This window comes from Vipera berus, assembly GCF_964194415.1.
Source record: "Vipera berus genome assembly, chromosome: 3".
Lineage (NCBI taxonomy): Eukaryota > Metazoa > Chordata > Lepidosauria > Squamata > Viperidae > Vipera > Vipera berus.
In genome coordinates, this window is record NC_138204.1 from 63,242,159 (window position 1) to 63,257,593 (window position 15,435).

Sequence of the window (15,435 nt, forward strand, 5' to 3'; positions counted from 1 at the left end):
GGGGGGCTCAATCCTTCAGCCGCCCAAACTCTCAGCTCAGGCGGCCCCGGAGAGCTCAACCCCTACCTGGGGCCTCACCCCCTCCTCTTCTCCCGAGGAGAAATTCAGAAATTCTGATCCCAAATTCTGCCATAAGTTGAGAACTACCTGTGGTTAGAGTTTAAGACGGGGGTCCCCAACTCCTGGTCCGTGGACCAGTACCGGGCCACGGCATGCCAGCAACCGGGCCACGCAAACAAGGAAAGCCCCATCCGCAGGATGCAGGCAGCACACAAAACCACGTCCCCTCCGGTCCGCGGAAAAACCTCTCTCCACATAACCGATCCCTGGTGCCCAAAAGGTTGGGGACCTCTGGTTTAAGACTCTGTATAATTCAAGGCAGATTTAAAGTTAAAAAAATAAAAGCAGAAAACAACCCCTCAATTATATTTTGGTGAAATGATGCTAAATCAATGCCTCACAGGAAAGACATTAGAAACGGGGAGCTATTGCTAGCATCAACTCAACTCCACACCTATTTTTGTTTTTAACCTTGGCTATTCTCTCGTGCATCCTACTTTTCCGGCCATCACCATTTGCTTTGGCTTGAGCTGCTGCTGATTTGTACTTTTCCAACCTCTGGTTTAGAGCTTCTAGCACCGTTTTCGGCTGCTGTTGGGAACCTATGAAATGGATGCAAAAAAACATACCATTAAGAGCACAATCATGGAATGTGTACCTCTTACTTTTGCTATAATCAAACCAATATTACTTATTGATTTCCCCCCCCCCAAAGAAAAGCTAAAAGCAGCTTTAATTTTTTGCAACAGGTTTATTTTAAGGTTGCCCTTAAAGACAGCCATAACAACCATACCCACAATAATAAAGCAACTGTGTTTGTAATTTTAATAATATAACTAATTACAGAGTCATATCTTTAAGACACATCTCACCTGAATCTTCATAACCTTGAAAATCTGGTTTAGTTAGAAGCTGAGAATTTTCCACAGGTACAGATGGAGTTTGTATCGAGGGAGACTGCACGTTTTCTGGACTTTCAAGTTCTGAAAAAGTGTTTATAAAGACCAAGAAAATATCTGGCTACATTTCATAATAAGCCAGGAAATAGTGATCAATTCAGTTTAATTGGAGCACAATTTAGTAAGACCCCAACCAAACAACTCAGTGTTAAGAATACTACATATTAAAACAGCCTAGTAAGAGGTATCTACCAAGTATCCAAAAGTTCCCTTTAAATAAAACTAATTTTAATAATTTGTTGGCTGTCCAAGCAGCTACAACTCCACGGATGCAAAATAGAGGCAATGGCTTATATTTGTTTACTAGGAAAAAAGAGAAAGGTATATTTGAAACAAAACAGAAATAGAGGCAAGTAATGAGCATGCTTGAGGTGCAAGATTACACAATCTTGTACTGAAAAATTCAAGGCATCCAGATTTAGGTTTAAGCATATCCATGAATAATAATGATACAAATGGTCAGCAAGAAAAACAGCATATAGGTGGTCCTTGACTTACAACCATAATGGAGCCCAAAATTTCTGTTGTTAAGTGAGTTGAGCCCCATTTTACGACTTCTCTGCTACGGTGGTTAAGCAAATCATTGCAGTTGCTAAGTGAATTGTGTGGTTGTTATATGAATTTGGTTTTCCCCATTGACTTTGCTTGTTAAAAGCCAGCTGGGAAAGTTACAAATGGTGACCATATGACCCCAGGACAGTGCAACTGTGATAAATGCAGGCCAGTTGCTAGAGCCCGAATTGCTGCAACAGTTGTTAGTGTGAAAAATGGTCATAAGACTTTTTTCAGTGCCGTTGTAACTTTGAATGCTCACTAAATGAATGGTTGTAAGTTGATTAAGTGACATTAATCAGGTTCCAAAATAAGAGGCTTGGGAACCATGTGGTACTTTTTGCAAGTGTTTTAAGCACACATGTGCAATGTTTACAAAGTAACTTAATAAAACAGATGAAAAAAAATCATATTTGCTTCCAGAGACAAATTTAGGTACTGGAAAACAAACTTTAAGGTACTGGAAAATTTAAAACATGAAAATTCAGTGCCTCTATACTCTTGGGGTTTGCATATCAGTGTATCAGAAGGTTTAGCTGCAAAGATGCCTACTGCCATTATTCATATTTTATCCAATGAATTTTAATTTCTGTGTCAGCTGAAAAAGAAATTGTTTATTACCTTCCAGGGCAGGAGGCATATCCCTGAGGTCTACAGGTTGCCCATTATCCAAGGCTTCTATAACCAGGCTAAATTTCTGCAATATAAAAGTAAGGTCTCAGAAAGTTAAAGGATCTAATGTATTCTTTACCAAACAATTCACAAGGCAGTAATTTCACATAGGACCCCCAAATATTTTTAGAATCCTAAAAATCTACTTCTCAAGTTTCTAGTCTTCTGCAAGATAAAGATAATGCTTTAAAAAAGCAAAACAAAAACAATATGGATTTTTTAAAACTCTATTGGCCTAAGTCTTATTTTTCTTCTTTCTGTGATACTGATCCTATAATTCATCTCCACCACAGGTACATATATCTTGTCTCCTAGAGTATCATTGTACTTGCAAACAATTCCTAATTAAATCAAGCCTAGATAAAGTGGGCAGCTGAAAGCTAAGTGACACACATATTTCTAATTTGGTTAAATTATTCTGACTCCATAACCTATTACTGTGTCTGAACACCAAAAAATAGATTTTCTAGTTCATGATTCTAACAGAGTTCTTATCCCATTGTGACTTTATTTTATTTATTTGATTTCTATAGCCACCCATCTCAACAAGTCATTCTGGGCAGTGTTCATCATACACCATACTACAGTGGTTACTATTACATAATGAAGAAACAATTTTAAAGCTGGATTTACACACTGTGCTAAGTTATAATATAGTCTGCTTGGTAAAATCTCATAGAGTTTTGATTAAAGTTATTTGAAATAAACTGGACTTATTGAATTAATTGTAGACGAGCAAAGATTGAGCAAATGATAGCTTAGTGAATGTGTGAGCTCGGTTCTTGAATCACAATTATACATAGTTTTTGTTCAATTCCATAGTGGCTTTTGGAAAATGCTGAACATTTAGATATAATGGATACAAATCCTCAAGCCAGCTCCATTTCACATACTGTACTTAAGGAAATCCTTGGGATTTCAACAGCCATGTAACATAAACTTGCTTAGAGAAAATATTTTACTGCAGCATTCTCCAAGTCTCTGCTGTCCAGGGTTGTTGAATTACAATCCCAAACAGGTTGGATAGCCTATAAATCAATCAATCAATCAAATCATTCTCAAATGGGAGAGAGGGGTTCTGTAATCTAGATCAGTGTTTCTCAACCTTGGCAACTTGAAGAGGTGTAGACTTCAACTCCCAGAATTCCCCAGCCAACATAACTGACTAGGTAATTCTGGGAGTTGAAGTCCACACCTCTTCAAGTTGCTAAGGATGAGAAACACTGGTCTAGATTATTTTAATATCTAGGGGACATCTGATTGTGGAAGTCAGGGAAGAATGTACTAAAGATTCAAAAGCCCAACACAAGTTCTGGTTTGATAAAGCTGCCTTGAATAATGAGAATAATGAAGCCTCACCTTCCCAGTCCTCATATATTCTTTTGCCTTCTCAAGATCACCTTTCTGTTTCGCTTTCAAGGCCGCTAATTTGTACTCCTTCTCTCTTGTCACAAGCAGTGCCCGTGTGTCAAGATGTTTGGAATCTGAACAACATAATAGTCAGCCAATAAAATATCTCCTATAGATATTTTCTATAGAATAACAATTTTTGGTCCTCGCCCCCACACCTGGGACAGAAAAGCAGCAACATGCTTTATTTTTGAACATCCTGTATACAGAACGGATTCCTGATTTTAAAAAAAACATCGACTAAAACTACTTACTGTTTTCCAAAGTAGCTTTTGTTCCCAGGGCATTTGTGTTTACATCCTGACCTTGGATAGCAGTTCTATTTACAGACAGCTGCTGATCACTGGGATCCGTTAATTTATGGGCTGCTGCAAGACCTTCTGTTCTTTCTTCCTCAGGTAATGTTACTTCATCTTGATCACTTGAGCTTTTAGGCAAGTCACTCTGAGGCATGGCCTGTGGCTCAGACGAAGAGCTCTTCCCAGATGCTACAGGGGGCGGCATTTCTTCTTCATTCACTTTTTTGCCATTCTTCAACGCAGTCAACATGGATTCCAGCGTCTAGCAACAATTCCAAGACAATGCCAAATGTTAAGTGTAACATCCCTTTACAGATATCCTAATCAAGCTAATTCATGACAGACATACTGGCAACATATACTGCAGAGCAAACAAAAGAAACACGTATTTTAAAGCACCTCAAAATAACTGTAAAAATGTATAGTTACAAATAAAGGAAATTAACCAAACATTACCATTCAGGATTTCATTACATGGAATCTAAACTGATGAAGATACTCTGTTGTATATCTGCTTTAAGTTCTGATTTAGCTCTGAGGCAAGTATTGATTTGAATTGCTTCTGCTGGCACTCTCTGGAGCCATAAAACGTAAAAATAAATTTCCACACCAATGTGATTAAAACTCTGCCCAGTGCCAGCATGTGCAGGATCTCAGTTCAAACTTTTTACATGATCAACTAGAAATTACATGCACTATAGGAATTCCAACTGGTAGATAAGGGTGAAATCAAGTACCGTACTGAAATCAATTACTAGCACCACCAATTTTTACAGCAACAACCAAACAAATGAAAACTGTACATAGCAAGGCATTAACTGAAAGGCCTAGGAGTCACATCTCCAACCTGAACAGATACTTCAGACTGCTCTGTGAGATTCTCAATTTTCAACACTGTCTTGGGTCCTGGTACTGTATCAGAGTACGGACAACTAGGAAAACAGTCCCATTTTACATACAACCCATTTGTTGATGCATGATTATGTGGGCACACATGCAGGCAGTACTGGTCTCTCCATAGTACAGCCATGTAACACTTTGCTGCTTTGTGAATTTCACTGGCTCCCAGTTGGCTTCTGGGTGCAATTCAAGGTATTGATTGTCACCTTTAAAACCCTACAAGGCATGGAGCCAGATTACTTGCATGACTGCCTCTCCTCAATAGTTTCTGTCCATTCTAACAGATTAGGCAGAATAGAAAGCTCTGGGTCCCATCAATGCAACACTCACTGGGTGGGTGCTAGGAAGCATCCTTCTCTGTCATGGCACCTGTCTTGTGGACCAACTCTCCCTGTGATACAGGCAGTCCTAATCCTACTGACCTCCCAAAAGGCTCAAAAACTTGGCCATTTCCCTAGGCACCAGGGCTGGGGTGTAAAATGGAGCTCTGATCCATGTTGGCAGATCTGCTGTGTTGCTAGTGAGAATTTTTTGGTCTTTTTTATGTACCCTATTTTTCGGACCATAAGACGCACTTTTTTTTCCCAAAAGTGGGGGGGGGGGAAACGAGGGTGCGTCTTATGGTCCGAAGGTGATCCGTATGGCCAGCCCCAACCTCCGCAAGTGGAAAGCAAGGGAGATTGTCAGGAGCACGAATCGGCATGTGCTGAGAAACGCTGATCTCACACTCCTGCACTCTCCCTCGCTCGGTTTCAGCTTCCCTTGCTACAAGAGAAAGCAGGCTGAAACGGAGTGAGGGAGATTGCCAGGAATGCAAATCGGCTGATCTCGCGCTGCTGCAATCTGCCTCGTTTCAGCCTGATTTCTCTTGTACCAAGGGAAGCTGAAACCGAGCGAGGGAGTTTGCAGGAGCGTGAGATCGGCCGATTCGCATTTCTGGCAATCTCCCTCACTCCGTTTCAGCTTGCTTTCTGCAAGAGAAAGCCGGGCTGCAGGGCCGCCTCCGCGGGTACTGCTCTAATGCAGAGAGGGAAGGACAAAGAGGGAGGGAGGGAAGGAAGGAAGGAAGGGAGGGAGGGAGGGAGGGAGGAAGGGACAATGGGAGAGGGAGGGAGAGAAAGAAAGAGAGAAGGAGAAAGAATTTTTTCTTCTTGTTTTCCTGCTCTAAAAACTGGGTGCGTCTTATGGTCCGAAAAATACGGTAATAGGTTGTGATTTTGTTTGCCACCCAGAGTGTCTTTTATAGATAGAAATATAAATGTGTTAAGTAAATACATATTTACGTAAATCATATCTTTGGGCTTTAAAGTACTAGTAATCAGAGGAAAGACATTTCCACTCTCTTCTCAGTTACATGTGCATCATTTCTCTGAATATATTCTCATGAACATACCGTATATACTTGAGTATAAGCCGAATTTTTCAGCCCACTTTTTGGGCTGAAAAACTCCACTTCGGCTTATACTCCAGTCAACAAAAAAAAAGAACTGTCCCTTCGTTCGGAACAGGCTGCTGAGAGAAGCTGCCTCGCCTGCTGCGCCCCCAACAACCGCCGCTGCCGCTTTCCCCCCCCATCGCTCACCCGCTGCCCCCGAAAATGCCGCTGCCGCTTTCCCCCCCATCGCTCACCCGCTGCCCCCGAAAATGCTGCTGCCGCTTTCCCCCCCCATCGCTCACCCGCTGCCCCCAAAAATGCTGCTGCCGCTTTTCCCCCCCCATCGCTCACCCGCTGCTCCCGAAAATGCCGCTGCCGCTTTTCCCCCCCCATCGCTCACCCGTGCTTTCCCCCCCCATCGCTCACCCGTGCTTTCTCTCCCCATCGCTCACCCGTGCTTTCTCTCCCCATCGCTCACCCGTGCTTTCTCTCCCCATCGCTCACCCGTGCTTTCCCCCCCATCGCTCACCCGTGCTTTCTCTCCCCATCGCTCACCCGTGCTTTCTCTCCCCATCGCTCACCCGTGCTTTCCCCCCCCATCGCTCACCCGTGCTTTCTCTCCCCATCGCTCACCCGTGCTTTCTCTCCCCATCGCTCACCCGTGCTTTCCCTCCCCATCGCTCACCCGTGCTTTCCCCCCCCATCGCTCACCCGTGCTTTCCCCCCCATCGCTCACCCGTGCTTTCCCCCCCCATCGCTCACCCGTGCTTTCTCTCCCCATCGCTCACCCGTGCTTTCTCTCCCCATCGCTCACCCGTGCTTTCCCCCCACATCGCTCACCCGTGCTTTCTCTCCCCATCGCTCACCCGTGCTTTCTCTCCCCATCGCTCACCCGTGCTTTCTCTCCCCATCGCTCACCCGTGCTTTCCCCCCCCATCGCTCACCCGTGCTTTCCCCCCCCATCGCTCACCCGTGCTTTCTCTCCCCATCGCTCACCCGTGCTTTCTCTCCCCATCGCTCACCCGTGCTTTCTCTCCCCATCGCTCACCCGTGCTTTCCCCCCCCATCGCTCACCCGTGCTTTCTCTCCCCATCGCTCACCCGTGCTTTCTCTCCCCATCGCTCACCCGTGCTTTCTCTCCCCATCGCTCACCCGTGCTTTCTCTCCCCATCGCTCACCCGTGCTTTCTCTCCCCATCGCTCACCCGTGCCGCCCCGAAAATGCCGCTGCCGCTCGCCCGCTTGCTCGCTTCCTCGCCCGGGGACCAGCACCAGCCAGCCAGCCCGCCGGCGAGAAGCCCGGCCCGGAGGTGAGGTGAGGGAGCGGAGTCGCTCACCCGTGCTTTCCCCCCCATCGCTCACCCGTGCTTTCTCTCCCCATCGCTCATCCGTGCTTTCTCTCCCCATTGCTCACCCGTGCTTTCTCTCCCCATCGCTCACCCGTGCTTTCTCTCCCCATTGCTCACCCGTGCTTTCTCTCCCCATCGCTCATCCGTGCTTTCTCTCCCCATTGCTCACCCGTGCTTTCTCTCCCCATCAAAGATCCTTGGAAGTAATGGTTGGAAAAGTTTGCAAGTCTTTGGGAAAGTTCAAGAAGTGAAAGGAATACCCTCCTCTTGAAAGACCAGATAAGGCAGACAGGGAGATGAAGAGTTCAACCGAGTTTCCTCTTTTGTTCAGGCATCTGCACCCGCTGCTTTTAAACTCGCCGGGCGCTGCAACGGCACCCGTTTTCCCCGGCGAGTTTTCCCTACCTGGCCCCTGCAGAAGCCTACCCCGAGGCTGCAGCCGATTTTTCTTTCTCCAAGACTCTGCCGCCCAGAGCGTTGCCGACGTTTGGGGAGGTTTGGGGAGGTGCCCAAACCTCCCCAATCATCAGCAGGTCTCCGGATCTCCGTGCCTTGCCTGCCTGCTTCTTTCTGCAGCGGAAATTAGCAGGCAGGCAAGGCACGGAGATCCGGAGACCTGCCGACGTTTGGGGAGGTTTGGGGAGGTGCCCAAACCTCCCCAATCATCAGCAGGTCTCCGGATCTCCGTGCCTTGCCTGCCTGCTTCTTTCTGCAGCGGAAAGAAGCAGGCAGGCAAGGCACGGAGATCCGGAGACCTGCCGACGTTTGGGGAGGTTTGGAGAGGTGCCCAAACCTCCCCAATCATCAGCAGGTCTCCGGATCTCCGTGCCTTGCCTGCCTGCTTCTTTCTGCAGCGGAAAGAAGCAGGCAGGCAAGGCACGGAGATCCGGAGACCTGCCGACGTTTGGGGAGGTTTGGGGAGGTGCCCAAACCTCCCCAATCATCAGCAGGTCTCCGGATCTCCGTGCCTTGCCTGCCTGCTTCTTTCTGCAGCGGAAATTAGCAGGCAGGCAAGGCACGGAGATCCGGAGACCTGCTGACGTTTGGGGAGGTTTGGGGAGGTGCGCGCGCACCTCCCCAAATCTCCCCAAACTTCGGCAGGTCTCCGGATGGCGGCGGCTTGGGAGAGGTGCGCGCGATCCTGGAAGCACCGAAGCCTCGGCCGCGCGCAAGTCCTCGGTAAGCTCCGGGCGGTCACTTGCTTCCGTCTCCTGAGGGAAGGGGGGGCGACTGGAGCGGGCGTGTTTCCTCGCCTGCTGGGTGCCGCGATTTGCCCGGGGAACGCGCGGGCCCCGAATGGCAGCGTGGAGCGAGGAAGCGGACAGCCAGGGCTTCCCCGAGAGCCGCGGCCACACAGGGTATTCCTGTGTATTCAGGCTTGCAAAATGGCGGATCGAGCCTCTGCTGGCGGCGGAGGCTTGCAGAACGGCGGATCGGCTTATATTCGAGTCACGAACTTTTTCCAGTTTTTGGGGGTGAAAATGGGGGTCTCGGCTTATACTCGAGTCGGCTTATACTCAAGTATATACGGTAATTGGGATTAGCTAAATTATCAGAAAATATAAATTGTAACATCAATTAAAGCAGAATGTTCTTTTTATAATGTAGTTTGTTTTATAATGTAGTTTGTGACACTTGGATAAAAATACCTATAAATGCGGCATATAAGTCCCAATAATGCAAGACAAATGTTTAACATTTACCCACAACTAATTTTAGATTCTCTCTATTTTCCCCTATAGCCACTCTAATTCTTTTAAACATGGCCTATATTGTGCTTTTTACAATTATTTTTAAAGGTTAACTAAGTAGCCACAGAATTATTTATTAAATTTTGCTTTACTAAAGGAAAGTATAATTGAATAAATCATGGCCTAAGACAGTTCATTTTTATTTTATGCAACAAACATTAATTTATTCCCCCCCCCAAATTTAATCTGTACAAAATTATTACAAAATATGATTAGCATCTACATGCTGCTCTCTTCTCAGCATATTCTGTGGCACTCCTGGCTTCTTTGAACAATTCCTCCACAGGAAAAAATGTAGCACTTCCGTCAATAGTCCAACATACCTTGAGACCTCGCTCGTAACGTCGCACTTTGGCCTTCTCGCCGGCCTCTTTTGCATTCAGTACTGCTGTCTTGTAAATAGCTATCCTGTCTTCGACCGTTTTCTGCAATCCACTGGAAACAACGGGAGTCATCTCAAAGAAGAAAATATAAGAGAAATTAAGGAGACAAAAATAAGATCAAACAGGCCACTCAAGCATCTGTGCAAAACTGCTACTTTAGACATGGAAAAGCTTGGACATCAGACTTAAAACCAAACATCTTGAACAGAAGAGCATTTGTGTTTCAGCACCTCTGGGCCTTTTGCCCAGAGAAGCAGTAGAGAGGTGGGTGGAGTACCATTGGAAATTATGCAGACACAAGGTAAATGCAGGCAGAACTTGAGAAATTGGAAGTCTCAGCCATTTCGGGTAATGGCTGACAGATAGTTATTTAAAGCAGAGATCTTCAACCTTTCCGGGCTCATGGCCCGGAGAGAAGGAAAGCAGGCTCCAAACTGGTGCGCACACATGCAAATGGGACATGTACTGGCGAAGCACTAGCAGCTCTATTCACGCATGCAGCATGCCTTGGTGTCGTGCACATGTGTGAAGGGCCGTGTACCCCCCCCCCACGGTGGCTAGCAACCCCATTCACGCACCAGCCAGCCATTTCCGTGGACAGGGCCACAGCCCACAGGTTGGAGACCCCTGATTTAGAGTATTAAAGGACTATTCTCTCATGTAGAAATGAGGGTGCAAAACAGTTCTTAACATTATGTCTACTTGTAAAATTCTTTTCTTCTATGGGGAGAAAGAATATCCAACAGGCAAGCACTATATTCAGTCACCCAAGAAGAACCGGTAGCAATTACAAACATTCTGCCAAGAAACTGACAGCCTAAGTAAATATCAACATCACTGTTTACTCTCAAAACTGATAGCAAATATAACTCACAGGCTAAAAACCACTACTACCGTGTTTCCCCTAATGTTAAGACTCAGCCCGATAGTAAGCCCTAGCTTGATTTTTGGGGGTGGGCCTAATGTAAGACCTACTCCAAAACTAGGCCCTAGTTTTGGGGTGAGGCATACCCCTAAAAATCAAGCTAAGGCACGGGGGGGGGGGGAAGCTGCAGGACGTTGCATGGCACTTCAGGCCAGCTCTGCTGGTTGTGCAGCACTTCAGGCCGCTTCCACTGCTCACACAGAGCTTTGGGCCGCTTCTTTTGCTCGCAGTAGGAGGCCACACCGCAGAAACGGCCCAAAGAGCCAGGCAGCGTCCTGTTCAAAGAGAGAAGCAACCTGGAATTAAGGAGAAACTTCCTGACAGTGTGGACAATCAACCAGTGGAACAGCTTGCTTCCAGAAATCGTGGGCGCTCCATCACTGGAGATTTTAAAGAAGAGACTAGACAATCACCTGAGATATAGGTTCTCCTGCTTGAGCAGGGGGCTGGACTAGAAGACCTCCAAGGTCCCTTCCAGCTCTATTCCATTCTAAGGCAGAAATCTTTAAAAAAGGAACAGAAAACCTCATGCACTTCAGAGGTTTTGGGCTATAACTTAATTAGCCAAAGCCAATATGCCCAATGATTGAGAACAATGATCACTTTATCTAAGGATTGGATTTATGATATGAATACATTGAACAATTCGGGGTAATACCAGATGATTATATTGTTCCTTTCAACCAGAATTACCTCTGTCTGCATATCAGTGTGCTGTTCTGTGGTTATAGGAGAAATTTCCATTGTTTCTGTGTCTTTCTCTCCGGTTTCTTCTCCATGTTCTTCTCCCAGGACTTCCTGTAACTCTGCCTAGAATAAGGACCATGGCAGTTATCGCTACAAAATAAATATTTCTGTTCTACAGTTTAATGTAGCTTTTCCCAAACCTAGTGCTCCCTAATTCCTAGCAGGAAGGGGCAGTGTCAATACATGGAAATAAAAACTGTCTTAGGCGCCACTGATGAATTTCTGAAATAAAAAAATACTTTATTTCAGAAGTTATAAAAACCAATATTGATAAGAAATATCATATACAGGTGATCCTCAACTTACAACCATTAAGGGGCCATTTGAAGATACAATGGTCACTGGAAACATTGACATAAAACCTGCCCTCACACTTACAACCGCTGTAGCATCCCCATAGTCATATGATCAAACATCGTGTTGCTTGGCAACAGGTATGCATTTAGAATGATTGCAGCAGTCATTTGTGGCCTTCTGACAAGTAAAGTCCAGGGTAGGCAACCTTGTCTGTTTTATGACTTGTGGACTTCAACTCCCAGAATTCCTGAGATAGCATGGCTGGCTCAGGAATTCTGGGAGTTGAAGTCCACGAGTCATAAAACAGACAAGGTTGCCTACCCCTGAGCAAAGTCAATGGGGGAAGCCAGATTCATCTGATGACTGCATGATTCATTTAACAATGGCAGTCATCCACTTAATAACTGTGGCAAAAAGGTGCTAAAATCAGGCATGACTCACTTAAGCGCCTTGCTTAGCAACAGAAAATCTGATCCCAATTGTGGTTATAAGTCGAAGGTTATCTATAATATGCATGTTGTTAATTCCACTAGTTAAAAATTATTTTAGTTAAAACCTTGGGTTTGACAAGGGAGGAATGGGAAAGGCATTCTGGAATTATTATTTTTTTCTAAGTTCAGGTAAAATGTATTATTTAAAGGTATCTAATACATTTTTCAATAAATTATGAAAATCTAGTCTAGGCTTTCAGTCACAGTAAAATTATGTCAATTTTTCTTCACAGAATCTTATCTTGACAAATATTTTAATGTGTTGTATACATATTATTATGGAAAAAAGCTCTAAAGAGCAGAAAGCACAACACTACTTGAAAATTTTCAACCCTTCTGCATCCTTACTAACTTCTGCAAAGACATGAAAGGGTAGCAAATTTTATTTCATATCATAAGATGGGTTTGCTTGTTATGAAACCAACCAGAAATATGTCTTCTTAAAAAAAAATCAAGAAATCATGTCTACATTTACTATTTCTAAAGCACACAGGATATATTTCTATTGTACACATCCATGCATATGACTTCTGTCTTCTGATTCTCAAAAATACCATTTCAGAAGACTAATTTGATGTGATACTGTAGAACTGTTTTAATATTATAGATTAAAAACAAACCAGAATTTCTTGCATTTCCCTCTTAACACTCCTCAAAATGCAACATCTGAGGCAACAGAATACATATCAACATATGCCATCTTTCTTATAAGCATCCTGATACATTCTCAATGAATTGGGCTTCAATTCCCATAATGTTCCAACCAACACGACTGCTTTCTCTTCTGGCTGTGAAGTATAGGATTCAAATTTTAATGTTGCCTGAGAAAAATGGTACGAAATGATAGTTCCTCTTTAAGAACTAGAGGAGAAAAAGCAGTCTTTCAGGAGACTCCCATATATATACCAAAAGTTCGGTATCTTCCTCCAGACCTTCATCCTCATCCTCATCCATGTCCTTCATGCACTCAGCAGCCAATTTTTCTATATGATCCATGGGCAAAGGGGCTGCAGAAAATTAAAACCAAGAAACCTTAAGGAAAGGAACTTAAAAGTTTATAGTTACAAAATGTAATTCCCATAAAAGAAAGGAAGAAGGGAAAGATGCACAAGACAGCAGTTAAAATACAGTTCCCAAGAAAATGGTTCTTAAGCTTGTCATGTTTTGTCAGCAGAATGTCCTCACCTTTTCCTTTTGGTTTGTTTTTTCCAGTAGGCAGATTTTCTCCAGTAATAGCTGCTAGCTCAGCTTCCAGATCCCCATCGTCTTCTAGATCTAGTACCATCTCTTCAGGCTTGAACTCTATAAAAAGGCCCAGCTGTTGACAGGAAAATAAGAACAGGAGAAGTATCCATGTTACAGAAATGTCTACGCAAGATAAATTGGTAGCATTGCTTTCACCTGTTTCATCCAATACTGGTACAAATTTCAGGATCTCCGGTCCTTTCGCCGCGGCCTCAAAACACTCCTTTTCCATCAGGCTGACCTGGACTGACAGGGATTTTAATTATGTTTTTAATTTTTAACTTAATTTTAATTTATTCTACTGGGGCTATTAATTTAATTTCTTTTTAACTTTTGTATTATTGTATTTTATTGTTGTTAGCCGCCCTGAGTCCTTCGGGAGATAGGGCGGCATATAAGTCCCAATAATAAATAAATAATAACAAATACTATCTGCTTACAGAGTTCTATGACATTTTATAGTAGCATGAACTCTATATTGAGATTTGAAATATTTGATTTTTATCTTTTGGAACTACCGTATTCATCTGTGCCCAAACTAAATCATATACTAAAGTTCTGCTTAAAATGTATTTAATTTTTAAAAACCTTTCTCCACTTTAAGTTTATATAGTTTTTTTTATAACCAGTCAGATTTTGTAAATATTGAAATAAAGGAAATAGTTAAAACGGTTAAGATAGTGTATGGTTTTCTGAAGTATACGTTAGATGACAGGTAACATATGTTAATAGTGACCTTCCTTCTAGGAACAAAAAGTGATGTATACTTTTCTTCTCCAATTATATTCTGTGAGGTACACCTTAAACTAAGAGACAATATTTGACCCAAAATTATCCATTTATGGCAAGTGGCAATTTGTGCTTAAAGTTCTCGGATTCTCCAGTCCAATGTTCCTTAAACTGAAAGGGGTTCTTATGAGCTTGTTCCACTCTGCTACCAAGTCATTGTTGCTCATGGCATTCTGTGTGTGTATAGAGGGTGTTGGTGTTTTGCTTCAATTATTTCTCTTTTCAATTATTCAGAGCAAGAAGCAAAACCAGTTTGACTTTCATTAAGAGCTTGTACTCTGTGTCTGGGAGTCCCAAACTTAACAACTCTGTCTAAGGTCTCTTCCTTCTCAAATTCTGGACTAAAAGGTATCTGTTCCAAGTGGAAAATTTGTGTAACATAATTTCCTTCATTTTGCTAAGAGCTTAGTATTTCTTTTAAAATTCCATTACTTCCCACTTATATAATGAATATAATGACCAACCGCTGAGAGCACCAAGGACTCCTCACAAAAGAGAGAATGGGAGAAATGTGAAGGTGAGATTTACCCTGGTTTATTCTCATACATGCTATGATTTGGCACCCAGTCCAAAATGTACCATGAAATACCGATGGTTTTTTTTTACTTGAGTCTACTATATTATATAAAGCAAAGAGAATAAGACGACTATCAGTTTCCTTCCTGGGACCACAAAGGGAAAGGAAGTTCAGAAATACATTTTGTAGTTAACATTTTACAAAGCACTACTTGTACTAAGTCAACCCAACACTCCTGTGTGTTCTGGAAACACACAAAAGTATCTGCCTTTGGAACTCAACAATAAGGCAATTGACCCAAATGCTCCTGTTGGGCCCAGACTTCTTTCATTATGGCAAAGGACAGGGATAAGCTATTCTCCATATGCCGGGACTACAATTTCCACAGAGTTAATGGGAATTAGTTATTCACATTCTATGAAATTATTTATAATATAAACAGTCTAACTTCCATTCATTTTTAACATTTGTATTTTAAGTAAAAATAAAAATGCCAAGTTTAGGAAACTTCACTCCTAAATAGTAGAGGTTTTATTTTAAAAAAAAAAAAAACAGCTAAGATAAATTCTTGGCATGAATAGCCAATATAATAGCTTCAATCTGGACTAATTATGCTGATCAAAATCCAAATGCCGAGTTAAGCACACTTCCATTTATTAATTCGACGTTCTTAAATTAGTGTCTATTGTTTCTCTAAAGATTACAAATTGTTTAT

At 43.2% G+C, this 15,435-nt stretch overlaps 1 protein-coding gene across 4 annotated transcripts in view; it reads right to left on the reverse strand.

Moving 5' to 3' along the window:
* Window positions 1-15,435, reverse strand: part of CC2D1B (coiled-coil and C2 domain containing 1B) — a 65,957-nt gene that overhangs the window by 47,234 nt on the left and 3,288 nt on the right. For all 4 annotated transcript variants that reach the window (XR_014025969.1, XM_081324137.1, XM_081324135.1 and 1 more), the window contains exons 3-11: window positions 13,355-13,487; window positions 13,076-13,176; window positions 11,328-11,444; window positions 9,650-9,781; window positions 3,908-4,214; window positions 3,603-3,727; window positions 2,193-2,268; window positions 933-1,043; window positions 532-662 (exon numbers count right to left, since the gene is read on the reverse strand). Coding sequence is in view for 3 of the 4 variants with exons in the window: in XM_081324137.1 (XP_081180263.1) it covers window positions 532-662; window positions 933-1,043; window positions 2,193-2,268; window positions 3,603-3,727; window positions 3,908-4,214; window positions 9,650-9,781; window positions 11,328-11,444; window positions 13,076-13,176; window positions 13,355-13,487 (1,233 nt within the window). In the remaining variant the exon portion in view is untranslated. The remainder of the gene's footprint in view (window positions 1-531; window positions 663-932; window positions 1,044-2,192; window positions 2,269-3,602; window positions 3,728-3,907; window positions 4,215-9,649; window positions 9,782-11,327; window positions 11,445-13,075; window positions 13,177-13,354; window positions 13,488-15,435) is intronic.